General features: G+C 40.3%; 1 protein-coding gene and 1 long non-coding RNA gene across 2 annotated transcripts in view; one reads left to right on the top strand and one right to left on the bottom strand.

Annotated features, from left to right (window-relative positions):
• Positions 1-4279: 4279 nt before the first annotated feature.
• Positions 4280-24891, bottom strand: LOC123808939. The gene is made up of 3 exons (XR_006783852.1): positions 24512-24891; positions 5327-5443; positions 4280-4590 (listed from the first exon to the last, which is right to left on the bottom strand). It is a non-coding gene; the product is annotated as an uncharacterized LOC123808939 (long non-coding RNA).
• A 74-nt stretch (positions 24892-24965) lies between these two features.
• The window catches only part of LOC123808937 (synaptojanin 2 binding protein), a 53327-nt gene continuing 50294 nt past the window's right edge, over positions 24966-27998 (top strand). Inside the window, exon 1 of the mRNA XM_045823911.1 lies at positions 24966-25161. Within this exon, the coding sequence (XP_045679867.1) occupies positions 25098-25161 (64 nt within the window). The 5' untranslated portion in view covers positions 24966-25097. The remainder of the gene's footprint in view (positions 25162-27998) is intronic.

Raw genomic sequence — 27998 nt, 5'->3', positions numbered from 1 at the left:
TAAGTCTACTTGTACTAGGGGAAGCTAGTAATCTATCCAACCCCCGAGCAGATTAGTGCTAGAGCTGTGGACTGCCACAAAGTTCCTCACTGTGTTAATTTCTTCTGAAAGTGGCAAGTTTTCAGTAAGTACAGTCTTGAAGTGTAGTGGCCTTTTGGTTTCTTGGGCGTGTCACATTTGTATATTGTAGCACGTTAGAAGGAAGAGTATCAGGATAGTTTTTATACCATGGGCGGCTTACTTCAGTCAATCCCAAGAAGGCAAGAAAGAAATATTGATAACCTATTGTAAGATTTCTGAGGCTTCTTTTAAACAACTTCAAACTTCTTCCCCTCCCAAAGACCTTATCATTGTGTTTACCTCTGTTCCTGTGTCTCATAAACCTACTCCTTTTTCACCTCCCAGCTATCCTTATCACTGTCTTCCCTTTGGCCCCTTCCTGTTCCTCTTCCTCACCTTGTGCAGCTCCCCCTCATGTTTGTCTTGGTACTTCAGCCTCTCTGCATATGCCAAAACCCAAGAAATGGGAATGAAACATTTGAAGATTACCCTGAGTATTTCTGATCTTATGCTAACTGGAAAAAGTGCAGCTGTCTTGACTGGGTTGTAGGGAATGTGCCTTGACTATCTGGCACCAGTTAGAAACCACTTTCAAGGATCACACATGTTAGGACTTACCACCACACCGCCACCTTTCTAGACGTTAGGGCCAATAATCCCAATTACCAGTGCTGTTTAGAAACATGAAATGGACTGGCAGACCACACCCATCTTCAGGTTGAAACACTTATTTCACAACTTTGGAGAGAGCATGATAACCAAGGACAAAACCACACACACTGGAACTTATGATACTGCCAGTTAAACAGCTTGATGGAGACAAAAGTTCCCTCACAAATGCCAAAGAGATCAATAGCAGATATTGGAAAACTGGAGAGTCAGAGAGGAATCAGGTTTCAGGGCCTACAGTTATCAGGCTTTGGCAAGTGCACTGCTCAAATGGAAAGAAAATGACTCCCCTGCTAGGAAGACCCTGTCTTGTTTCAGCATTTGCCTTTGAATCAGCGAGAAAAACTGTTTAGCAGATGGCCATCCAACCTTGATTTTAGTAGATTGTGGTGCCAGGTGTACATGCAATAACAGGCTTGACAGGGGCAAATAAACAGGGGCTCAGAACGGTCATTGATGAAGATCCAGATCACTTGACCAGATAAGCCACCTGGACAAGAGGTGCTGGCTGTGAGCACTGTATAAAGGATGGACAAATGAGCATGTCAGTGACTGGCAACCCTCTTGATTCTCTGCTGCTGCATCCTTCTCCAACACTTGGTGGCTGCCGTCATCTGGACTCTGTGTTTTCAGGAAGAGATTTGATCTGAGACCTGAGGGATCTGAATAGCACGAATGTAATGCACCATTTATTAGAGTCTGTTGTGTTGCACTATTTCTATTTCTGAGGTGATTGCTTCCTGTTTCCTTTTCTCTAAATTTTTGTCTCTCTACACATTTCAGTCAGTAGTGAGTTCCACCTGACACTTTATAGATAAGCCTTGCTTAGGCATCTCCTGAAATTTTATACAGGAGAAAGATACCATGATATTAACCACCAGAGACCTTGGGAAGTAATACATCAGTGATGAATCTCTCCATATGTGATGGTTTTACAATAAATATGCAGTGTCAAAGTCATTAGATTTGCAATAACTCACCTTTAAAATATCCCAACAAAATAACGAGATAGACAGAGTTAGCATGTGCGAAGTTCCAAATATGTTTTAGGCCCTTTAGAGGTGCTTTCTCTCGATCATCACAAAAGCCTGGAAGAATACAATTCATCTTTCACTCTGATATGTAACCTGTAACCTTGAATCTCTGAAGGCCCAAGACTTTGTCTACAATAACATACCTAGCAGGTGGTTGAACTCCTGCTGACATTCAGGTGCCTAGAACCAGAATTTTTTATCTGCATACTGTATCTGTCAAGGTTTTGTTTTTAATGCTTCCTTAACACTGGCAAAGAAATGAACAAATGCCAGAAATATAGAACATAACCACTTGGGGGAAGGTCCGATAAACCGTTAAACTGGTGCATACCAGTGCAAAGAAGATTTGCTCTCGGCCCACCTATAAAACATTAGAGTCCACATCATTGTGAATAAGTACAGATCCTCTTGCTAGTGAATGTGAGAGTTCCCACTATCTTCCTTAAGATTGGTGAGAATGTGAACAAACACACATACAAGGTTAAATGAATTTGAACACACAGACCCTTTTTACACTGCCAAGTCATTTTATTTCATGATGACAGCCTTGGAATATCCTTAGGACAATGGTATTATCAGAATGACTTTTGATCATTTATTTCTCCCAGTAAGTGCCAATGTGATTTTCTCCATTTGTACATTCCACTCAGTATTCAGTTGGGCCAAAGGGATTATTCTTCTTCAACTGTCTTCCTCTGAATCTGTGTCCATAACGTCTTTCACGTATGTACAGACACCAGCAACCAAGGAAAGCAACAAAAGAATGGAGCGTAGTAACATGAGTACTAGTGCCTTGTTTATACTAAGTTTTATCCTGGCCCGAGCAAATACATCTTTGTCAGGTGGAGGGCCACTATTTACACTTGCACCTGCTCCGATCTCAGTGCAATTTGGTGGTTTCCATCCTCGCTGACAGTGGCATTCTCCCTCATTGTTGCACACCCCTCTGAAATTGCATTTACTGATGTTGCAGTCATAATTAAATTGTTGGTAAAAAGTACAGTTCTGGCGGCGGCAGTATTTTCCAGGTCCACATGATGCGCCATCCACTACAAGCCCAAAATTTGGTACTTCTGTCCCAAAGTGTGCATCGTATCCAAAGCAGTTTTCCTTTTGAACACCCTGTACCTTTATATCACGAAATGTAGTGTGCTCACCTCCACCAGGAATTTCGTCAATGCCACTACAGTGCAACAAACCACAGAAAACATTTTCTGGTTCACATGGATAAGGCCCTCCTCCTCCTCGATGCACCGTCAGCCCACAGTTTCCAAATCGATCACCTTTCACATTCAATTTTTGATAGCATGCTGGCGACCCATCTTTTGCTTGCAGGCCAAAAAGGGATTGACACTGCATGTCACGGTCAGTACAGTTTCCCACCCTACAAACGGCTAATGGTGAACACGGGGTTCCATCCTGGACATAGAAGTCATTGGGACAAATATGTGTTTTCCCGTCACAGTATTCAGGTAGATCACAAACGCCTCTCACCTGTCTGCAAATCCATCCAGGTTGAGCATATTGACATCCTTTGCAGCAAAGTCCTTCACTGCATTGACTGCCAAGGGAGAGGAGACATTGTGTCTCACAACACTTGTTACTAACACATTCTTTAATCGAGCCACAGTCACATTCTTCGTTCTGATTTATGATCTTGTCACCACAACGAGGAGCTATATAAGGAAAATTATTGTATGGTATATTTACTCTACTCAAACATTTTTCCCATGAATGAGTCCATTGATGCAGAACCTGATAAGAACAATTGCTCATCATATCTAGAAGACCAGGCTGAGGTGCCATGACACAGTTTTCTCTGCGAAAACAGTGACAGCCAGGTTTATCATGTTGAAGGTTTAAATGATGACCGAGTGTGTGTGCTAAAATAGTGGCGCCTAAAAATATGTGATATTCTACTACACATACATATACTGCTCCCCAGTTTGGGTTGCACATTGAACCAATAAAAGTAAAATAGGTGGACCCTCCAAGTTTCTTTCCTGTAAGAAGCACTGAAGTATCATGATCAGTATGAGGATACACATTATAATATTTCCACAAACCAAAATCTCCTGTAGCATCTCCAGCATCGTGTTCGTTTAAACCTATCTTATCATTACCACTCCATATACACATCATACGTATCATAATATCGAAATGACTCTGTTGATATATGGAATGCACTATGTTGTTTATGATCACCACATTCTCTATTATACGTGTCTGATTGGTGTCCAGTTGAAATAAAGAGTTACTAATTGTGTAGTGCAGTTTTACATATTTCCTATGTGGCCACCATAAATACACTGGACCAGCTCTAGGAGTTTCAGCAAGTATCGCCTCATCATATGGTAGATTTGCATCTTCCCCCTCTATCTTACACCTCGCAGTCTCTGAGGATTGTTCTTCAGACACAAGCAGAGAAACGACATGCTCAAATTTGGTAGAAGCATCCAGTGGTTTGATTTCGTAAGTGAAGTCATCCACCTGCAGCATGCCTCGCAAGCCCCCCATAGCAAGTGTCCAGCGTGCCCATGGACCCAGGAACCCCTTCCAGGTAGCTGTAGTAGTAACAGTTTCGAGGCACAAAGGGGTAGTCCTCCTGCATGGCACCTTGGTCATTATCTGTGATAACAGGAAAGTGTCTGGGCAGCAAGTTCTTCTTGACTTTCATGTGAATGACATGTCTGTGGCCCCTGAAGTGAATCTTGTAGGAGAGCTGGCCTTGTGCCCCAGCCCCACTCACCTTGTGGGACACCTTCCTGGGGATCACAACTTCAGAGGCAGTGAAGCGCCATCCTGGTAGGGCATGGGAGCAGCAGACCTGGGACAGGAGTAGCCAGAGCAGACCTGTCAGGTGAAGCTGGACCCAGGCAGGCCCCATGAGTGAGGGAGCTTGTGACCAAAGAAACTGAAGTGAAGGGGGGTGGGGGGGGGGTTCGGAGGTGTGGGAGGAGGGCAAGACTAAAATAGAAAGAGCAACTTTCCCAAAAGTGTAGTCAGGAGGAGAGCAGAGGCTGGTGGTTTGGCAAGCCCAGAGGGGTGGAGGGTGAGGGGGATGCTATTACATAACAATGGTGCATTGATTAGGTCAGGCTGTGCTCAGTGATGTGGGGACCCTGGGGAGAAAGGGCCCCTGGTCTCTTGGAAAAGACACAGGGAAAGAATGAATGGACTTGGTGGCAATTTTAAGACAGTTACTGGTCTTTTCTTTCACACCTAGAGGACATAATACATCATTATGTGATTAAAATAGAGAATGGGCAGGAGATTGGAGCTTCTCCTTAGAAGAAATTTGAGGAGAAAATTAGATTCTCTCATACTGCATAAAAATCAAATCTTGCTGGGACTGCATGATGGAAAGAGGTGTCAGTAGATGTCATGAGTAGACAAAGTAGTATGTATAGTAAAAATTTCTCGAGTGAACCTAATAGCTACCCTGTGTCCTGGGGATTCTAGGTCAAGATGCTCACTCTCATTCTCTCTCTCTTTCCCCCCTCTTTTCTCTCTCCTGTTCTCCCCCACCTCCACTAACCCACTCCTCATGCACACTTACTCACCCAGGATAGGTCATATAAGGACACAATGACAAGGCAGTCATCTCCAAGCGAGGAAGAGAGCTCTCATCAGAAACAAAATCAGCAGAAATCTTGATCTTAGACTTCTTACCTCTACAACTGCAAGAAAAATAATTCCTATTGTTCAAACCACCAAGTTTATAGTGTTTTGTTATAGCAGCCTGAACAATCTAACAAAGATTTTGGTACTCAGAAGTGGGATGTTGCTGCAGCAAATACATAAAAATGTGCAAATGGCTTTGGAATTGAGTGACAGGTAGAAGCAAAAAGAGTTTCCAGACATGTCCTTTAAAAAAAAGCTAGACTGTCTTGAAAGAATTATTGGTGAAACTATGGAAGTTGAAAGTGAGTTTGTATAAATGTACCATAATTTTTTGATCCACTCAATTACTGATGGGCACTTAGGTTGCTTCCATCACTTGGCTATTGTAAATTGTGCTGCTATGAACATTGGGATGCATAGGTTCTTTCAAATTGGTGTTTCAGAGTTTTTTAGGGTATAATCCCAGCAGTGGAATTGCCAGGTGAAAAGGCAGTTCCATTTTTAGTTTTTTGAGGAAATTTCTTACTGTTTTCCACAGTGGCTACACCAGTCTGCATTCCTAGCAACACTGTACTAGGGTTGTTTTCTCCACAACCTCATCAGCACTTATTTGTTGATTTGTTTATGATGGCCATTCTGACTGGTGTGAAGTGGTATTTCACTGTGCTATTAATTTGCATCTCTCTGATGGCTAGTGATGCTGAACAGCCTTTCATATGTCTCTGGGCCCTCTGTATATCCTCCTTGGAACACTACACTGCAGAAAGAAAGAAGGAGCTCTCACCTTTTGTGACAGCATGGGTGGAACTGGAGAGCATTATGGTAAATAAAATAAGCCAGGTGATGAAAGACAAATACCATATGATCCCACCTATAAATAGAACCTAATCAACAAAACAAACAAGCAAATAAAATATAACCAGAGACTTCGAAATAAACAACAAACTGGCGGTAGCCAGAGGGGAGAGGGGAGAGGTAAAATGAGGGAAGGAAGGGGAAGGGTCATCAAGGAACATATATAAAGGACCCATAGACAAAGCCAAAGAGGGGTAGGATTGAAGGAGGGAGATGGGGGTTGGTGTGACCAGGGAGAGTGGGGTGGGGAATGGAGACAACTGTATTTGAACAACAATAAAAATATTTCAAAAAGTGAGGATGTAGAGAAAAGGGAACCCTCATGAACTGTTGGTGGGATTGTAAATTGGAGCAGCCACTATGGAAAACAGCATGAAGTTTCCTAAAAAAATTAAAATAGAATTACCATATGACCCAGCAATTTTACTTCTGGGTATTTATCTGGAGAAATCCAAAACACTAAATCAAAAAAATATATATGTACTGTGGGGGATCCTCAGCCATCAGAGTTTCTCCTGGTTGAGATGAAAAGAAAGGAGTTGTCTTGGACACAATTTGTTGTTCTGGTGAGAAAGGGAGTGGCGATTCCCTGTAGTGGAGAAATCCCCGAGTCCTTCTCCAAAATGGCTTTTATTAGGATTGGAATTTGCAGGAGTATACAGCATGCATGCATAGCTTATCAACAATGTCAACAATATATCTATAGATAACAATTGAAGGAACACGGAGATCTGCCTCAGGGTCTGTGAGACATGCTGACACCAGATGGTTGTTAAGGCATGTTTCATGATGCAAGGAGTTTACTCCTTATGCTTTCAGCTTAATCATCTGGTTTATATCAACAAGGCTATACCAAAGCAAAACAAGTTTCAAAGGATACAATGCATTTATCAGGCCTGATTTCCCACAGCAACCCTCAATGTTAGTGTCAGGCCATGTCTGCCACCTGCATTTCCTGGCTTTCCAGTGAGATTTATTGGCCTCTTTCAAGGCCTTCTCTCAAGGGGCTACAGTCTCCAAAACCACACAGAGCAGTCCCCAACATCTCCCCCTTTTTTGTTTGTTATGGCAGACATGGTGGTAAGTCCAATGAAGCCTGCTACTTGCTTTTTGCATATACAATCCCTACAAAACAATTTGTGTATACATTTCAAGGCACAAAAGACCACAATGATTAGCAGGCATCTCATAACCCACATGACCCAGACATGCAGATTTAGTCCTTAAAACCAAGTTTTTGTATTGAGCTATTGTAAAATGTCATGCAGGGTCTGAAAGACCTCCTCCTCAGTGAGTTGTTTAGTGTCCTGGAATTGTTGATGTAGCTCAAGCTAGAGTTGATCAATTTGTCCCTTGAGACTGGAGGAAAAGGTGCCTCACTAGTGATGTTGGATCTCCTCCCATGAGTGCTGACTAGAGTTCCACTTCAGGGCAGTGACACACAGCTTAGAGAAGCTTGGATCACAAGTGAGTTGTTGGCGAGTGACAAGAGTGTCTTCATCATCTGTACTATTTCTTCCTGGATTGGGGGAGTCCAATGGAATTGAGGTGGGTCACGGAGCGGGGTAGTTTTTTTCTATGATATGGCCTCACCCTTTTCGCCGGCAGTTCCAAGGGTTCTTCTGAAGAGGAAACACAAAAGATACCCTCTTCCCTAAGTTAGTAAATCAACAGGTTTCTTGTGGTTGGTGAGGTAGGAAAAGCCATACAATGATTTCAAATTTGGCGGTTAACTGTCTAATTTGAATTGCTTGATTGACAAGACTTAGCTCAGCTCCTGTAAGTGAGCAGGGAGAGACACCTCTTCGAGGTTAATTGGAGGCCTCCTCTTCTATCGGCTTCAAGCCCTTAACCCTTGGCTGCCTGTTGTGCAACAGGCAGAGAACAGTATGAATGAGGATCCAAGTGAAGAGGCATCGAGAGTCTATGTCTGCTCCAAGCTCTTGGTGCTACTTTAGTTCCTGCCCTACCTTCTCTAAGACCAGGAGATGCAAAGATCCCTTGCCTGGGAACCAAGGGCAATAATATTTTAACTTCTTGTAAAAGATAGATTAAGTGCTGGTCCTTGACCTGGCAGCCCGCTGCTTTGAGCAGCTGCTGGAGCAATCAAAAGTAAACTTCTTGTCCCTTCGATAGCCCTGTTCCCATCTCTGTTAGACGGCAGAAAGATAGTAGAAAGATCTCTTTCCTCTTAAGAATTAAACCTGAGTGGGGAGTTGAGGGGTCAAACAGTGGCCTATTTCCTGGGAATGACCTGAGAAGCAGTTTGTTCCATCCTTAGAATGACCTTCCCCCCCTTTGCTCTGCTCATGAATCTGGAGAAAAGAACAGTTGAGGTTATTAGGCTCCAAGTGGCAGGGTAGTCCCCAACATGTACCCCTATGTTCATTGCAGCATTATTTACAATAGCCAAGATATGGAAGCAACCTAGGTGTCCACTGATAAACAGATGGATAAAGAAGATGTGGTATAAATATACAATGGAATATTATTCAACCATAAAAGGGAATGAAATCTTACCATTTGCAACAACATGGATGGACTTAAGACTGTATTATGGTAGGTGAAATAAGTCAGAGAAAGACAAATACCATATGGTTTCACTATATGTGGAATCTGAAAAAAAATGAGCAAAAAACTAGAAACAAACTAACAGAGAACAAATTCATGGTCACCAGATGGGAAGGGGGATGGAAGATGGGTAAGAAAAGTGAAGGGATTGAGGCTTCTGGCCAAGATGGAGGCATAGGTAGATATGCTCCACTTCCTCACACAACCAAAAAGACAACAATCAATTTAGACACAGAAAATAACCAGAACTGCCAGGAAATTGAACTGTATGGAAGTCTGATAATCAAGAAGTTAAAGAAGAAACCTTCACGCAGTCTGGTAGGAGGGGCAGAGACTGGCAGCCAGGGCGGAGAGAACATCGCAAGGTGGTCGCTGGTAGATGGGGTGGGTGAGGTGGTGCCTGGCAGACTAGGCAGTTCCACATTTGTGTGCAGATAGGCTGGGAAGAACAACTAGTAAGTGAGACAGAACAAGCAACCCAGGGTTCCAGTGTGGGCAAATAAAGCCTCAAAACTTCTGGCTGTAAATATCTGTGGGGGTTGTGGTGGCAGGAGAAATTCCTTGAATCACAGGAGAATCCATTGGAGGGGCCCATGGGGTCCAAGAATGTACACAAACCCACCCACCTGGGAATCGGCACCAGAACAGCACAATTCACTTGTGGCTAGCATAGTAAGTGACTGAAAGTGAGATAAGAGATGAGCAAGGGGCATTGTCTCCTCTCTCACACCTCCCCCACATATAGTGTCACAATGTAGCCAAACAGGCTGTCCTGCCCTGGCTTATACCTAAGGCTCCGCCGCTTACAACATAACAGTTGTGCAGAGACTAAGAAATATGGTCCAAATGAAAGAACATATCAAAACTCCAGAAAAAGAACTAAGCAACAGGGAAATAGACAACCTATCAGATGCAGAGTTCAAAACACAGGTAATCAGGATGCTCACAGAAATGACTGCATATGGCTGCAAAATAAAGGAAGAAATGAGAGCTATACAAAGTGACATAAAGGAAAATATTCAGTGAACCAAAAGTGAAGGGAAGAAAAGTGGGATTCAAATCAATGATTTGGAATGGAAGGAAGAAATAAACATTCGACTGGAACAGAATGAAGAAACAAGAATTCAAAAAAATGAGGAGAGGCTGAGGAACCTCTGGGATAACTTCACATGTTCCAACATCTGAATCATATGGGTGCCAGAAGAAGAGGAAGAGCAAAAAGTTGAATACTTATTTGTAAAAATAATTAAGGAAAACATCTCCAATGCGGCAAAGGAACTAGACATGCAAGTACAAGAAGCTCAGAGGGTCCCAAAGAAGTTGGACCCAAGGAGGAACACAGCAAGGCACATCATAATTACATTACCCAAGATTAAAGATAAGGAGAGAATCTTAAAAGCAGCAAGAGAAAAGGAGAGAGTTACCTATAAAGGAATTTCCATAAAACTGTCTGTGATTTCTCAAAAGAAATCTTACAGGCAAGAAGGGGCTGGGAATAAATATTCAAAGTCATGAAAGGCAAGGTCCTACATCCAGATTACTCTATCCAGCAAAGCTTTCATTTAGAATGGAAGGGCAGATAAAGTGCTTCTCAGATAAGGTCAAGTTAAAGGAGTTCATCATCACCAAGCCCTTATTATATAAAATGTTAAAGGCACTTATCTAAGAAAAAGAAGACCAAAACTATAAAGAGTAAAATGACAACAAACACAACTATCAACAACTGAACCTAAAAAACAAAAACTAAGTGAACAACCAGAACAGTAACAAAATCACAGAAATGGAGATCCCATGGAAGGTTATAAGCAGGGAAGAGGAGGGAGGGAATAGGGGGAAAGGTACAGAGAATAAGAAGCATAATTGGTAGGCATAAAATAGACAGAGGGAGGTTAAGAATAGTGTGGGAAATGGAGAAGCCAAAGAACTTATATGTACTACCCACAGACATAAACTAAGGGGTGGAATGCTGGAAGGAGGTAGGATACAGTGCAGAGGGGGATAAAGGGGAGAAGAAAATGGGATAACAGTAATAGCATAATCAATAAAATATACTTTAAAAATTGAAATGCAAAAAAAGGAAAAGTGAAGGGATTAAGAAGTAAAAATTGGCATATATAAATAGCCACTAGGATGTAAAGTACAACATAGGAAATATAGATAATAGTATTATGATAACTATGTATGGTGTCAAGTGGGTACAAACTTATCTGGGTGGTCACTTTGTAGGTTGTATAAATGTATAACCACTATGGTGTACACCTGAAACTAATATAATATTGTATGTCAACTCTAATTGAAAAAGGAAAAAAAGTCTGACACATGTAAGCTGACGATCAGTCCTGCTACAGGACAGTGAATTCACCTAAAGGATGATGTGAGCAGTGCACCTCTGGCCTACAGAACAAGTAACCACTGAAACCAGTAGAGTTTTTTTTTTTTAGTCACACAGGATCTTAAATGAGAACATAATACAGACCACCATTCTTAACTCCTTGAGGTAAACATTATCTCTGCAACTGGTTTTGTTATTTATTGCTTCTTTGTTGGCAGAGGAGGCAGTTTAAGGGACTTTCTCTTGGCCTTTACTGCTTCGATGACCCTTACTCCATTTATCAGGGAACCAATGAGAGCATCCTGAAAGCTGCTAAGTATGTCCATTGATCTTTCAATGAAGGACTAGGAAAAGACAACAGGCATATCTGTCAACCCTTTGCATAGATTATGAAAAAGATCTGTGCCAGCAATCTGTTTCTTACCTTCTGCCCTCCACATTAATCGAGGATTATGATAGCATTTTGTTTCCGCTTGTAATCAATGTCAGCTCAGACCCTGTATTTGACAATACTAGTAAGAGCTGAAAACTACCTATTTCCAAGATCTGAGTATAATTTGAGGAAGGAATGGGAGAATGGGTTTTACAAATACATTCCTTCAAAGTTTTCCCTTGAGGTGACCCACTTCAGTCAATGGGTCTGGGTCTGAGAACTAACTCAAGTCTGGCTATTGGGTGAGGATCATGATTTCCCACTGTGGCTATTAACATCATCCCTGAGATCTTTTTGCACATATCAGTCATTTTATAACCTCATCGACTCCCCATCTATCTCTGTCCTAGGAATATCATGTTCTATTAGACATCATAGACCCCTGTGGATCAAAGATTACTGGGGTAACATTCTAACCTTATTAATATTACATTAATTATACAGATTTTGCCTTCATTGGTTAAATGTCATCCTATAGTCTCTGCCAGTCTGGAATCTTGTCATCTCCAATGAGGCCTAGGAAGACCAATTCTATAGCAGCATCAACTCAAGGCTACAGAAGATAGACACTACTGAGCTGCTTAGAAGTGACAGTGCCCCTTTCACTAGCCCATTCCCTATAGATTTTAGTTGTCCTCAGGACCCTCCTGGGCAACATATCCAGTTGGTGGATGTTCTAATCTTACACCCTAAATTCATTTTAACATGCCCATGCCTCTCAGTGTTAAGCCTGATTTCCATCACAATCTGCCTTCTTTCAGATGCAGGAGATGAGGGCCTCTTTAAATGGAAGCTTTCTGGGTTTTATAAGATATTCCTACTTGATACCTGGCTGATCTGAGCCACCATACAGGAATTCTATAGCAATTAAAATAGGCATCAATTACACAATTATTATATTTATCATTGTTCCAGGACTTTCAAGAACTAGAGCACTTACCTAAGCCATTGCCTCTCCTTCCACCTGAATCCACCACAGGTGAGGGACTTAGTTAATACAATGGCACAGGTATTATCATTACTCCACTTCCTGCCATAAAAGGGTCCTTATTGTCAAATGGCTATCAAGTGATCAAATGTCAAAATTCCATTCTTAGAATCCATGTCTTAGGATCACTTCTGGTACCAACTATCTTAGGTAGCTTTTGTCCTGGTGCAAACTCAGAGAAAAAGACTTTAGTTCAAGTAGTTCATTTAAGAGGCGCCTCCAGGAAATACAGGTATATGAGTGGAACAATAAAAAAGGGAAGGGAAAGAGCCAATACAATGTGTATTAATGAGAAGGCTACTGCTGTGAGCATCTGTGTCTCATTCATGATGTGGATCTCTGTGAAGCTATAAAACTGCCTCAGAATTGTTCAATATTAAGAGGGAGGAACCTGGTTTATCCACAAACCCCTACCTCTCAGTGGTTGTAGGCTGCTGCTAGAAGAACTGATTCCGTAGCACTTTCTGACCTTTCATGAACACTGAACAATCTTCTGGAGTTATTTTAAAAAAAAAAAAAGCAACATCCCCCAACCCCTGAACAAAAATGCTCTCAATGATAGAGTCACACTTAGATGCCTGCATATACTGGTAAAATAAGAGACAAGAGGCTGGGAATGAAGCATTGATCTGATTTGGGATACCACCATTATCATACATAACATTTCCTTATGAACTTGATTCTATCTCTGAATTTTCTATACTGCTTCATTGATCATCTTTCATATTATTTATATGTCATGCTATCTGAGTTGCACATGCTTTCTATACACTATGTCTTATTATCAAATAGAGCTACCCTCCCCCTCATTATCTTTGTCATCAATTTTCTAGCTGGTTTATATTAACTTGCTATATAGACTTTATAATCAAATCATTTAACTCTAAAAAAATTATTGGTTTTTCTGTTGAGATAATGCTGAATTAATATCTTTGAAAGAACTGGCATCTTTATGGACTCAGGAAATGCTGTCTAAGAATACATGTTTGTCTATTTGAATAAGTCAAAGTATTCTTTTCTTTGGAAATGTTCCAAGTGCATTTGAAAAGAATGTGTATTTTGCTTCTTTGGAATGAAAGGTTCTATATACACCAGTTAAGTCCATTTGATCTAGGACATTGTTCAATGTCACAAAATCTTTGTTAATACTTTGTTAGGAAGATCTACTCATTTTTGACAGTGTGGTGTTAAAACCCCCTACTATGATTGTGTTGCTATCAATATCTTTCTTGAAGTCCTCTGAGATTTTCCTTATGTATTTGGGTGCTCCTATGCTAGGTGCCTAATGTTTATGTCTTCTTGATGGATTCTTCCCTTGAGTATTATGAAGTGTCCTCCTGGGTCTCTTTTTATGGCCCTTGTTTTGAAGTCTGTTTTGTCTGATATGAGTATTGCTACCCTGGCTTTTCTTTCCTGTCCATTTACTTGCAATATTTTTTTTTCCAACCCTTCACTCTCAGTCTGTGTAGGTCTTTTGTTCTGAGGTGGGTCTCTTGTAGGCAGCATTATGTGTGGGTCATGTTTTCTTATCCATTCAGCTACTCTATGTTTTTTGATTGGAGCATTTAATCCATTAACATTTAAGGTTATTATTGACAGATATTCATTCATTTCCCCCTACCTCTTTGTACCTGTGTTTCTCTCACACACTTTTCCTTTCTCTTTTTATAGTAGTCCCTTTAGCATATCTTGTAGTGTTGGTTTGGTGCAGATGTCTTCTTTCAGCCTTCTTTTGTCTTGGAAATTCCTGATTTCACCTTCCATTTTAACCGAGAGCATTGCTGGGTAGTCTTGGTTGCAGGCCTTTGTTTTTCATTACTTGGAATATCTCTTGCCATTCTCTCCTGGATTGGAATGTTTCTGTTGAGAAAGCAGCTGCTGGCCTTATTAGAACCCCTTTGTATGTTACTCTTGTTTCTCCCTTGCTGCTTTTAAGATTCTCTCTTTGTCTTTAAAACTAAGCAATTTAATTATGAAATATCTTGGAGTAGGCCTCTTTGGGTTCATCTTGATTGAGACTCTCTGTGCTTCCTCAGCTTGCATGGTTTTTTCCCTCTCCAGGTTCAGAAAGTTTTCTGTCATCATTTTTTTCAAACAGGGTTTCTATCCTTTGTTCCTTTTCTTCTCCTTCTGGTATTCTTATGATTTATATGTTGTTGTATTTCATGTTATCTTGGAGTTCCCTTAAGCTATCTTCATATTTTTTAGTCTTTTTGTGTGAGCTGCTCTACCTGGGTGTTTCTTTCCACCTTGTCTTCCAGCTTGCTAATTCTGTCGTCTGCTTCATCCAGCCTGTTTGTAATTCCTTCTACTGTTTTTTATATCCAAAATTGTATTTTTAAATTTTTCCTGGTTTTTGTTTATAGTTTCTATTTCATACTGTTTTTTTCTCATACTGTTGTAGTTGTCACTCAGTTTTTGCAGTTGTCTGTGAGTTCTTTGAGCATCCTTATAACCATTATTTTGAATTCTATATCTGAGAGTTTGCATACCTCCATTTCATTTAGCTCTTTTAGTGGGGAGTCTTCCATTCCTTTTGATTGTTGGCTCTTTTTTTGTCTCCTCATTTTAGGTGACTCTTTTTGTTTCTGTGCTTCCTGATGTTCCACTTTGCTAGCTGTCTTTGTAGGGTGAACTTCTATGGTAGGAATTCTATGGGATTCAGTGGTGTGGTCTCTTTGATTTCCTTGTCTGGGTGCTCTAGGTTTGCCCTTTCTTCTGTTTGTGTGGGCTCTCTTGTTGTACTTGGGTTTTTACCTGTTGGTGGTTCCTTTGTTGGTGGGTTCTCTTCTCTAGCAGGTATATTGCTCTTCACAGCTCCCACCTAATTTTGTTTGTGATTAGTGTCAGGGGAAGGCAAAATGGATTAAGACATCTGGAGAGTATTCTATGGGATTTAAAGTACCAACAAATAGGGAAGAGATAGGAGATCCTTTGGATAAGTATAGCGTTAACTGTGATATTTCACCCAACTAGCCACTTTTTATAAAAGGTGAAAAAGAGATAAGACTCTTGTTAGAGGGGAGGACTGTGAGCTGAATCCAGAAAACAGAGCACTTGTATGAGTTTAGATGATGAGATATAGTGAGAGTAAAGGATAGAAAGTAGGCGTAGTGTACGAAAGAACAGAGTTGACCACAACAGTAATAAAGTTCAGGGAGATACCGAAATGGGCTAAGATCAGGGAGGAATGCTATGTAGTATTTACAATTATATGGAACAACAATTATTTTCAATAATACTGAAACAACAATAATATGACAAAAATATATGATTTGAATAACAAGAATAGAAAGTACATGGCCAAGAGTAGTGTGTTATTGGAACATGAGTGAAGTGAGAAAAGGAAAATTAAAATACAATATGAAAGAGAGAATAAGGAAAACCTGTCAAACAATGCAATTAAATAAAGAAATAAAATGATGAAAACTAAACAGAAAGAAGATAAATAAAAATACTAATAAAATAAAAAAGTAAACAATGAAATAATAATAATAATACAAAAAAAGAATAAAATGGAAGTTCTATAAGATAGCAAAGTGAAATCTGTCTCCGTTTCTCTATTGTTGGGGTTAGCCTTGTGCTCCCTCTTTAGATCTGTCTCTGGACCTTTCACAGCTCCAGGTCTTATTGTCTCACTTGGGGGTCGGTGGACAGGGGTGTGGAGAAGAGAGGGACAGAAGAAAAAATTTTAAAAAGGGGGGAGAAAAGGCTCCTGCTGACTTTCAACTCCCAAGTGAGTTCTGCTGGTCTTCCTGGATGCCACAGGCAGAGAAGGGCTGAGCTTTGCTTTTCTCCCTTCCTATGGTTTTGTGAGGATGGGGCCAGGTCTGGGCTGCAATGTTCACAGTTGCCCAGCCTCCAGACCAGGTCCTTCATGAGCTGCTGGGCCCCCACTGTCCAGCTATACCAGGGTGGTGCCCTTAATCCACCAGTTGTGCTGCGATCTGTGCAGTGCACCTCCTCCTTCCTCTTTGCAAGCCCACCACAGCAAGAGCCCGCAGCTGGGCAAGTGGCACAAGTCAGCCACCAGGAGCCAGTAGCACAAATCACCTGCTGGGCAAGCAGTGTGACTCAAGTGTGGGTGAGTGATGCAAATCAGCCACTCAAGGGGAGGGGTGCAAGCCAGCCACTGGGTGAGAGTTCCTTAAACAGCAGCTGAGAGTCTTTTTTGAGTAAAATCCTCTTATTTAAGCCCACCAATCTTAACAAGCACCGCCTTTTCACACAGCCCAACTTTCTAACCAGACTAGTGACTATCCAGGTCAGGGTCCCACACGGCCCAACTCTTCTCCCTTCTCCAGGTGTCACCCAGCTCCCCAATTTCTCTGGTAATGACCTAGCCTGCATTCACAGTCCCAGTGGGTGAACACCACCCCTGTGCATCTCCCACTTCATCTTTATTTCCCTCAGCAAGTTCAAGCTTCCAGGTTCTTCCTGGTGCTGTGCTGCCCTCCCTGCTCTAGAAGGGGAGGGAGTTGGTGCTCTGGCTCTCCTCCAAAGATTCTGTGGCAGGCTCTGGGCCAGGGGCCACAGCAGCCTTGGTCCCCGCACAGGTCCTGGGTACTTTACCATCCCAACACAATCTACTTACTATCTGTTTTTCAGTGTCCTCTATAATTTTTGGCCTCCAAACTTCATATAAGCTAGGATTCCACTGGCTGTTCACTCTGTTCCTCAGAAGATCAGATGGGTATTCCATCTGAACTCAGGGGGAAGTGGGCTCCACTCCCATCTACCTTGCTGCTATCTTTCCCCATCGCACAGTTGACAAAATATTTTAGAGCAAGTGGCTTTTAGATGGAATTCATTACTGTTTTCATGGAGAATCTGTTCACTAGTTTTCAATTAATGGGTATACCCATAATTGTATAATAATAACAGTAGTAAAAAAACAGTGAAATTAATAGTTTCTATTCACTGATCACTTACTGTATTCTAGTCACAATAGTAACTGCTTAATATTATTTCATTTGATCTTCAGTGTAATCCTAGATCATAGATATTGTTATTATTCCTATTTTACACAAGAAGAAACTGACCAAAAAGTTAATGGTTTTCTATGGGCTATATAGCTGGTAAATAATGGACCTTAACTTTGCTCTTAATGCTCTACTATCTGAGTCTTACAGGTTTATTACAAAATGACATTGAGGTATACAGCGTGGGGCAAAAGTAGATTTTTATGTACTCACAGTGTGACTACACAAAACAGTTTATCCTTGTATTATTATTTATTAATTAAGGTATTATTTTTCCATACGAACAACTGTAAACCTCCTTTTGCTCCACCCTGAATGCTTACTTCAACAGTGGTAGCATGGGTGGCAAATAATCTTGATTGTCAAAGCTGTAGTCAACACCTTTGACAATCAAAGATCAATGGGCCACAGCAAGTCTTCCTCTTACAAAGTCAGAGTTATGATGCTCTATTGAATTCAAAGAGCCCAAAAGGTAGCTTCCTCAAGGTATTCTATCTTGAACTTCCCTTGAGGACCATAAAATTGAAATATGGTCTCTGGTGGGGAAAAGATGAAGTTGTAAGGCATCTTATGCACTAGGACAGAAGGACCACTTTTCCCTTCAGGTTTATTGAGGTATAATTGACCAGTAAAATTGTATGTGTGTGTGTATGCATACACATACATATATATGAAGCACACAACATGATAATCTGATTGATATATGTATATATTTGATTTGATTACCACAATCAAAGTTAATTTGATTACCAAGTTAATTAATATATCCATCACCCCACACAGTTACCTTTGTGTATGTATGGTGAGAACACTTAAGATCTACTCTGGTAGAAAATTTCAAGTATACCACATGGTATTGTTAACTATAGTCACCATTCCATATATTAGACCCCCAGAACTTATTGATACTGTACCTCAAAGTGCACCCTTTGTCCAATATCTCTTCATTTATCCCAGCTATGGAAACCACCATTCTACTGTAGGATTTTGTGAGTTTGACTTTTTTTTTTAAGATTTCAATTATAAATAAAACAGTGAGATCATTGAGTATTTATATTTTTCTATCTGGCTTATTTCACTTAGCATTATGTCCTCCACTTTCACCCATGTTGTCACAAATTGCAGAAAACAACATACTTAAGAGCAAGAGATAATACATCTGGATCTAATATTGGAATAACAAGCTTTCATCCCCCAATGGTAGCATCAGATAAAGCCAATTGCCATAAAAGCATGAAATGTATCAGTAGAGACCATTCTGATTTTATTTTTTAAAAAGATTTTATTTATTTTTAGAGAGAGGGGAAGGAAGGGAGAAAGAGAGGAAGAGAAACATCAATGTATGGTTGCCTCTCATGCACCCCACTCCCCACTGGGGACCTGGCCCCAGGTCCCCAACCCAGGCATGTGACCTAGACTAGGAATCGAACCAGTGACCCTTTGATTAACAGGCCGGCACTCAGTCCACTGAGCCACACCAGCCAGGGCAAACCTTAAAGAGACTGTTGCCACTGTACATAAAAGCTGCATTAGAAGATACAGCATATAAACTTTAACCAGTTGTTAGCAATGGGACAAGATTTTCTTTTGGCAGTCTGAAAAAAATAGGCTGCCTTTTGGAAGGAAACATTCTGGATTCATTTTAAGGACATCAGCAATATTAATGGTAATAACTGAAAGGAAAACAGGTAGTAGAGCTAGGACACCAGTTGGAGCAGTAAGTAATGAGACAACAAATGACAAGTGCAGTGTTATCTTCTGCAAGTGATTGAGTTTAAGTTCATTATCACTGAAACACATTCTTTCACTGAAAGCCTGCTACTAACTCTTCTAGCTAATAAACATAAAGCACTGAACATGGAGTGGGAGCAGATGACACAGCAAATGCAAAGATCTAAAGCAAAAATAAATGTATTTGTTTGAGGAATAGAAAAAAGGCCAGGGAAAATGCAAAGTAGTGAGTGAGAGGGAAGGGGGTTGTGGTGGTAGGTGAATGAGAAAGCTAGATACAGGCCAGATAATGTGGGACCTTGTGGGCAATATTAAGGACTTTGACATTTATTCTAAGTCACATGGAATTGATTGAAGGATTTTAAGCAGATGTATGGTATGATCTAATTTACATTTTTGCAAGATTGCCCCAACTTCTACGGGAAGAATGTATTGAGGGTGGGAGTAGTAATAGGGCAAACCGTTAGGAAGAGTAGCAGAAGTCCAGTCAATAAATACTGGTAATTTGGAAAAGATGGTAGTAACAGAGATTGTCAGATACAGACTATATATTTTTTGTATGTAGAGACAACTAGACTTTCTGATGGGTTGTATGTAGGATGTGAGAGAAAGAATATGATCAAGAATGCTTGTGAAGATTTTTATTTGAACTGAGCAAATCAAGTGACCCAAGGAAGAGAAAAGACTAAAGGACGTATACAAGGTTTGTCCAGAAGGTATCCAGCTATGTAAGATAAAAAATAGAGACATTTATTGTAAAATATATAAGAAACAAGGAACATTGTACATAGGACAATGACACCTTAGTCTCCTTCAAAGTAGGCAACTTGGGACCTCACACAGTTCTCCCAATATCCATCAGCTGCCCTATTGTAAGCTCCTGAATCTCATCAATGTCTGAAATCTCTTCCCTTTCAAAGGTGATTTTAGTTTTGGGAAAAGCCAGAAGTTGCAGGATACCAAATCTGGGCTGTAGGGGGAACTCAGTCACCTGGATGATTTGCTGTTTTGCCAATGAGTGGGTGCATTGTTGTGATGGAGCTGCCAGTCACCAGTTACCCATTGCTGTGGTCTTCTGAATCATCTGAATAGTTTCCGTGGAGGAACACTCATGCTTAATGCAAAGTTTGATGCAGATTCATTGCCCTACTCACTCAGCAGCTTTGAATGCGACAGCCACACAGTACACATGCTCACTCAATGACATCTACTGCCCTCATTGACTAGTACAGTGAGGTTACCATGGTTCATGCATGTGCATTCCAGTCCACTCTCCATGGCTGCCATGTTACATCAATGTCACACAAACCACTCTCATTATATTAACAATGGTTGGACTTTTTATGGACAGACCTTGTAGGTTTGGAAGCATAGGTATTAGGAATTCTATTTTTATTATGGCAATTTAAGGTGCCTATTAAGTATCCAAATTTTGAGATGACCTGTAGACAGCTGATACAAGATTAATGCCAAGTGAAGAGGTGAAGACTGGAATATTAATGGCATTCATAATCAGGAGACTAAATTAAATTTCTTGTGAAGAGAGTGTATTTATATAAAAGAATGGAGAGTACCAACCAAAAAGGCTGCTGGAAGATGAGATCACTGTAAATGCCTTGCTAATACTTGCTGTTATCAGTGGTTGAGGTCTGCAGTGCAACTTTCCCCAAGAATTTGGAAATTAAAGAAATAGTCCTGTATCAGGATTAAGTTGTAAAACCAACATGTAATGGGCCAAAGCAGATATGCAGTGCTACTTTAAAGATATACAACAGTTCTAAAATCTGTAAGCCATCACTGTAATCTGTGTTATGGGATAAACTGTGTCCTCCCAAAGTTCATATGTTGAAGCTCTAACCTGCAGTATCTCAGAAGGTTAACCGTATTTGGAGATAAGGTCTTTATTGAGGTAAGTTATAGTGAGGTCTTTAGGATGAGCCCTAAATCAATATGACTGGTGTCCTTATAAGAAGAGGAAATTTGGACATATATTTTGCACACATAGAAGGAAGATCATATATACACAGAGGAAGAAGACAGACATCTACAAGCCAAGGAGAGAGGCCTGGGAAGACACCAATACTACCAACACCCTGATCTTTGACTTCTAGTCTCCAGAACTATGAGAAAATAATTTTTTTTGTTTAAGCCACTCACTCTTTGGGATTTGTTTTGGTAGCCCTAACAAACTAATACAATTTGATAAAATGTAATAACACAGCAGGTAAACAAATGTCAATCAGAAAAAGGTTTAGTCACTTAAGGAACATATAAAAAATAAAATATGCAAGTCTGAAACCAAAGAGATCAATTATGCAGCAGAAAATTGGAACAAATGCTGTATCAAAGAAGAGGGGGTTAAGTCCTAAATGCAATATATCCATGAGTTAGTCATCAGAGAGGCTGATAGAGTAAAATACTGAAGTAGGAAGAAGTAGGAACAAAGAGACCAATGGGAAGACAAAGTGAATATATGACATAAAATGTGCAAAAACAGAGCAAGTTGTGAGTAAAAACCTCAAGGTGTGAGACAAAGTTTTCACTAATCTTATAAATAGTAGGCTGAAATAACCAAGATTCATAGTTTTTATATACCTTAAGGTCATAAGGCCTTGAACAGAAAGGCGAGCTCAGACAGAAAGTGTCATTTCTTGTGTCAGACTACCTATGGCCTCCCAATATCCATTCTCATCTTTTAAATTATAATAGTAATCCTGATTTTTTTTATTTGGCACATCTCTATCCCACTAAAATATAACATATCTTAGGCATCCCTTATTGTAAAAAAGGGTTTCTCGATAATGAGAAATAAGAAGTGTATGAAACTTCCAAGAGGTCTCTGTAAAGGTATGAAGTGAACCTTTCTTTGCCTTTTTTTCACTACTTTCTTGGAGTGTGAAAATGATAGTTGGAGTTCTAAAACCCATCTTAACCATTCAGGTCCATGAAGCAAAGCCCATACTCTGGGGCGGGGACTGGAGAGAGGAGGATAGAAAGCTGGAAGGAACCTGGGTCCCAGGGACTGAGGAGTCTTGATAGCAGGCCTAAACTATTGATTTCTAGAGTTATTTAACATGAGATAAACAAACCTCCATCTAAATTTATTGCATATAGAATTAAGTGTGTATCTGTGCTAGTATGAGATAAATAAATCTCCATCTAAGCCTGTTGCATATAGAATTAAGTGTGCTATCTCTGCTCTAGTTTTCCTCCATGATCTGTTTCTAGCCTACTCATTCAGTGCCATCACCTACCACTCATTCTGCTTTTTTCACTCACAGACTCAGTTGTGTTTGTCATTCCCTAAATACCCCATCACTATCTTGAATCCTAATTTTTCTCATTGTCTTCTCTGAGCAGAAATCCCTATATTCTCTGTTTTCTTTCTTCCTACATATTAAAGTTTCCTCATTGTTAAAAAAACTTACATTAAGATATAAAGATAATTTACATGTCTAATCTGTCACTCCACTTACTACCAGCATTTCTACTTATTTGGTGACTTTCCCTTTTACCAACTTGTGTTTCTCTTGAAGCTGTGTGCTCTAGTGAAAAGGGCAATCTTCCCAGGTACAGAGTAGTGACTTCCCCATAAGTGGTCCACAAAAAACCTTTTTTCTCCAAATTTCTTCATTGATAGCTTTGATTTTCTTTTCCAATTTCTATTTGATCTTTTTTCTCTTGATATTCAAATGCGTCCTATACCTTAGCTTTTCACTTAACAAACGCTGCTTTTATGATCATTTTTTAAAAAGATTTTGCTTATTTATTTATTTATTTATTTATAGTCAGAGGGGAAGGGAAGGAGAAAGAGAGGGAGAGAAACGTCAGTGTGTTCTTGCCTCTCACACACTTGCCAACTGAGGACCTCGCTGGCAACCCAGGCATGTGCCCTGACACATTGAATTGAATAGGTGACCCTTTGGTTCGCAGGCTGGCACTCAACCCACTGAGCCACACCAGCCAGGGCACTTTTATGATCATTTTATTCACTCATTCACTCACCTTATGTTAAAGAGGGTTGGAGGAAGGATGATGGGAATCTGATTTTGAGGTTGAAAAGTAATTTTTAAAATTTCATCTCATCTTATCCTTTCAACAACCTTTTAAAGATCTATTATTATACCCTTTTAGAAATGGGTGGCACAGGAGATAATTATGTTACCTGGTCAAAGCTAGAGAACTGGAAGATAAAATCGAAACTTGACGTCAAGCCTTCTGACGTCATCTCCTGAGTTCCTGTCCACTATCCCACATTAACTTCTCTCAGGATTGGCAAATAAAAGGCCTTCCAGGGGCATCTACCTCTTCCTTGTTCTGTTTGGTAAACACAGTAGCTTCTGTTTTAATTATTTAATCTTAATTTGAATGACTTAATCAGACTGCTTCCTTTACAGTCCTCACCCCCAATTCCTGTGGTCTCACTCCAGGTTGCTTTCTACATTTAAGCTGCCTTCTTGGTTCTTAGGGTTGTGACAGGACATAGCTGAACAGTAGCCATTCTTAGGAGCTGACCAGCAGCCTTTCCCAGATACGCAGTTATCTCAAGGTCGTGGACTGACTTTCGCTTTCTGCTTGCTTTCAGCAGCTGCCTCCCCCTCCTCCTTCTGCCTGTGTAACAAGCATATAAGCAAGCCCCAGCTTAAGTTGGATGCCCAGAATTTGGAATTTTATCTCCTCTGGGTCCGCATGCGTGAATAAACTCCACTTCGTAAACTCCCGGGCCGTCTAAGTCGTCTTTTCTGTAACAGGACTTGTGAGTTTTTTGACCCTTGAAGGTTTCTTCAAGCACTGTTTTGGAAATCTGCCTCAAGAGTTAGGAAGGCTGGGCTGAAGTCATAGTTAGTTCACCTACTAACTAGTCTTACCGTAAGGATTTTTATTTTTTAAAGATTGAATTCTCCGTTTTACTAAAAGGAAGAGATCGTTACCCCTCTTCCCTTTTATTTTTTTTTTAAACTTCAAAACTGGTGATACTTTATCTTGTTTTAAATTTAAATTAAAAAATAATTTCTTTCCATTATCATTTATCCACCCCCCCCTACTTTTCTTAAAGGATTTTCTTGAGCAAACCTGTAATCATAAATCCTTCCACTGTCCCTTTTATATGTATATAGGCGCCATGCTCCAAGCTGTAAGGACCTGCTTGTCACAGAGACAATAGTTTTATTTTTTTTTACTTTGGACAATGGCAAGTAACTAACACAAATGGCTACCCAAAGGGTGACTTACCAAAGGATGTACAGCAAAGGGTGTTTAGTCCTCTGACATGAAAACACGCGCTTGTCATGGATGGTATGTGCTTGGTTCCAGAGAAGAGTGAGGTTTCCGTTTGTCTTTGTAATCGCTTTAGCAGATTGCCTGAGACGCCCAGCCCAGTCTGGTTAATACTTATTGAATAATAGAGCTCTCCTAGCTCCTTCTCTCTCTCTCTCTCTCTCTCTCTCTCTCTCTCTTCTACATTTATAGAGACTTTCTGAAGTGGCAGGATACTTTATTTTTAATTTTTCCTTGACACTATGAATTTACTTATTTCTCTTACTTTTACTATCCCTTCATCCCCCAACTCCCAACTGTAACTCGCTCCTAGCTCACCTCACACTTTCCTTTGAGCGCCGGGTGAGATAACGCAACGTGTCAGCTACCAGAACCACAATTCCCAGAGTTCCTGGCGCTTCCAGCGCTCTCGGCTTCCCCTTCCGGTCGGGGAGCTGCTGCAACCGAAAGTGTTGTGTTTTGGGTTCTCCGCTGAGATTGATTCACCTTCACCTGTGCTAGCGTTAGTCGACCAGGTGGGAAACCAGACAGGCAGTAAAACATGAACGGAAGAGTGGATTATTTGGTCACTGAGGAAGAGATCAATCTTACCAGAGGACCCTCAGGTATGCGCGGCACAGATCATCTCCGGGAGTAGGGTACTTGAAGTGTAATTGCAGAGCAGACACCTCTTCGGGTGAGCCAGATTCTTTTGGCCTCTGAGCAGGGAGGCCCCAACCTAGTGGTTTTCTGTAACCCTTTTGAGCACGTAAACGAGTATATTGTCATCCATCGTTAGCCAGGCACACCATAGCCTGAGAAATCCAATCTCATTTTTTGTAGTTGGATTACCACGTGTATTATAGTCAGGACGCGTTTCCTTCCGCTAATGGTACCAGAAAGTCGCAGGGGAAAGCCTGCTTTTTAGCCAGCACACCATGAACAACACATCCCTCCTTCCACTGTCTGGTCTGTACCTATTCCTATGAGAGACTCTTTAGTAAAAACGGGAACATAAGCGGTGTAGCCTGTAAATGCACAGCAGTTTTCTTCGTGCTAGTATCCCTGCGTCCCTTCCTCCTTTCATTTCGGGGAAATTCATTTAGTGTCAACTAGAATTTGAAAGCAGAAAGAGATCTGTTACAGAAGTTCCCATACCTAATTCTGTCTCAGAATTACCCAGGGTTTTGCTTAAAAACAACAACTAAAAAGTTAATTTTTATGTTCCATCTCTAGGAATGTGGATTCAATGCAAGTGTTTTATTATCTGGGTTTTTTTCCTCGTGTTCTCTCTCTCTCTCTCTCTCTCTCTCTCTCTCTCTTTAAACAAAGTGCATCATGTTTCTATATTGCCATCTATTTTCTGTTTCTTGACACGGATAGTGGTCCTCTGATTCTGCTACTGCCAAATCCTTACCTGCCCCTACAGTCCTCTTAACCCTCATGCTCTTTCACTCACTGGACTGTTACCATTACTACATGCTGCCCGCCTTCAATTTTGTTGCCTTTCTTTTACACCTGTCTAGTGTATGGATTCAGAGCTTTAGCTTTGGGATAATGTAGGTCCAAATCTGGTATCTAACTTCCTACTAGCTCTTTAATATTTATTTTTTGACCAACTTTACTGATGAAAGCCTTAGTTTCTGGTTGGTAAAATGTGCATGATGATAGAATACATTTCCTAGGGTTATGAGGATGAACTGAGTTCAACTATGTAAAACATTTAGAACATTTCTTGACACTTGCTAACACTATGTATTTACTATTGCTGTTATTGTGAGTAGATGAATGGCTAGATTAACACAGTAAGTCCCACTAAATACTATTATTCCAAGAGTCTCCAAGAAGTCATCAAATACCATGAGCTCTATGTGAGCCTTCCACTCCTTTCTTTTCCCATTACTACTACTACCTAAAACAGTCCATCGTCTTTTCTTACCTGGAATTTTGCAATAGCCTGGCCACCACTCACAGATTATTCTCCATAAAATATGGCTTTCAGAATCATTCATACTTTGCCTTCTTTCTTGTTATAAAATATTGGAAGTTGATTTTATTGACATTTGAAGCTAACATGGAAAGTTATTATTATTCCAAAACTTGTTTTTCTGTTTTTCGTCTTTTGGTACTTGTTTTTCTCCTAGGGCTCATTAAAACAATGGTAGCTCCTTTTCTGATTGCCCTGCAAATATTTAAAGGCATTTAGTTGTCCTGCTTCTGTTTTGTTTCTTTCTTCTATAGCCCAAATATCCCTAGTTATTACATTTGCTCTTTTGTGATGTGGTTTGAGGTTTGATTCTTGTCTCTTAGGAATTTAACATACTTGGACATAGTCTGTTGACTTTGGCATCCAAAAGTATTACCAGGATCTCCTGACTAGAGCAGAGCAAAACGCTGATATTATCTTGCATGTTGTAGTCACTAAATATTTTTAAAGTTCAGTATAGTATCTCTTTACCTTTTTTGGTATTTGCCTAACAATGTTGCTTAATGTTTAGCTCACCATTCACTAAAATTTTGTGTTGGTGTTGTAGACCTAAAGTTCCTAAAGTTAGCTTTAATCATTGGGTTAGGACAACTTCAAGGGACTATTTGAGAAGAATAATTATATCTAGTGAATACATTTCACCCAAAAGTGGTTTAATTTCTGTATTGTATGTGCATTTATTCCAAGTGAATGGATTTATTCACTGGGTAAGTTCTTTAATTTTCCTAAGTATGTTTATGTCTTTCTCATACAAGTTGATAGCATTGGAGAGTAGAGCCACACATTTTGGATTGAATTTAGATTAAAACAATCACTTGAAGTTTGGTTGGTTAGGTTAACAAGGAAGGGTATTATGTTTCTGTTCATCACCTCCCAGAGTTAGTTGGTATGGGGTACTCCTAAGAAATGTTACAGTCTAATTCAGCTTTTCTTACTGTGTCATGAAGATACACAGGGAAGAAGTCAGGTATCACCACTAGAAACTTCAAGTGATTTTGCCAGTCCCATACAGATCTTTCTTTATATAAAAGAACTATGAAGAGCCTCTAGGTCTCATTATGCATTTCTGTTTGTGGGCTGTATTGCTACTCTTTGTCTTTGTACAACTTCCTATGCAGGGACTTGATAGTTCAATCAGGTAACTGTAAAAATGTATATACCTTTGCTTTTTTGTGCCAGTTAGGGGCAAGAGTCTTGGATATTTCCAGGGGTTGGGTTCATTTTGCAAGGCAAATGAAATGTTCTGTCTAATCTTGCTTACTGTGTAGGAAATAATGAAATCTTAGGAAAAAAAATGAAGTGAGTATCTAGGGAAGCAAAAAAGAAGTTTGGCATGCATTTTGGCTTCTTTTTTGTACCAACTTCCTCAACTGTGTAAGGAGAGGCTTAGGCCAGATGACCTTGGAGGTTTCTTCCACTTCCAAGAGTTCAGGATTCTTTGGCCCGTTTCACCTGTTATTTTATAATTCCTGCCAT

This window comes from Phyllostomus hastatus, unplaced genomic scaffold, assembly GCF_019186645.2.
Source record: "Phyllostomus hastatus isolate PE091 unplaced genomic scaffold, TTU_PhHast_1.1 phas_scaffold_501, whole genome shotgun sequence".
In the NCBI taxonomy this organism is placed as follows: domain Eukaryota; kingdom Metazoa; phylum Chordata; class Mammalia; order Chiroptera; family Phyllostomidae; genus Phyllostomus; species Phyllostomus hastatus.
This window is presented reverse-complemented; position numbering and strand designations above follow the sequence as displayed.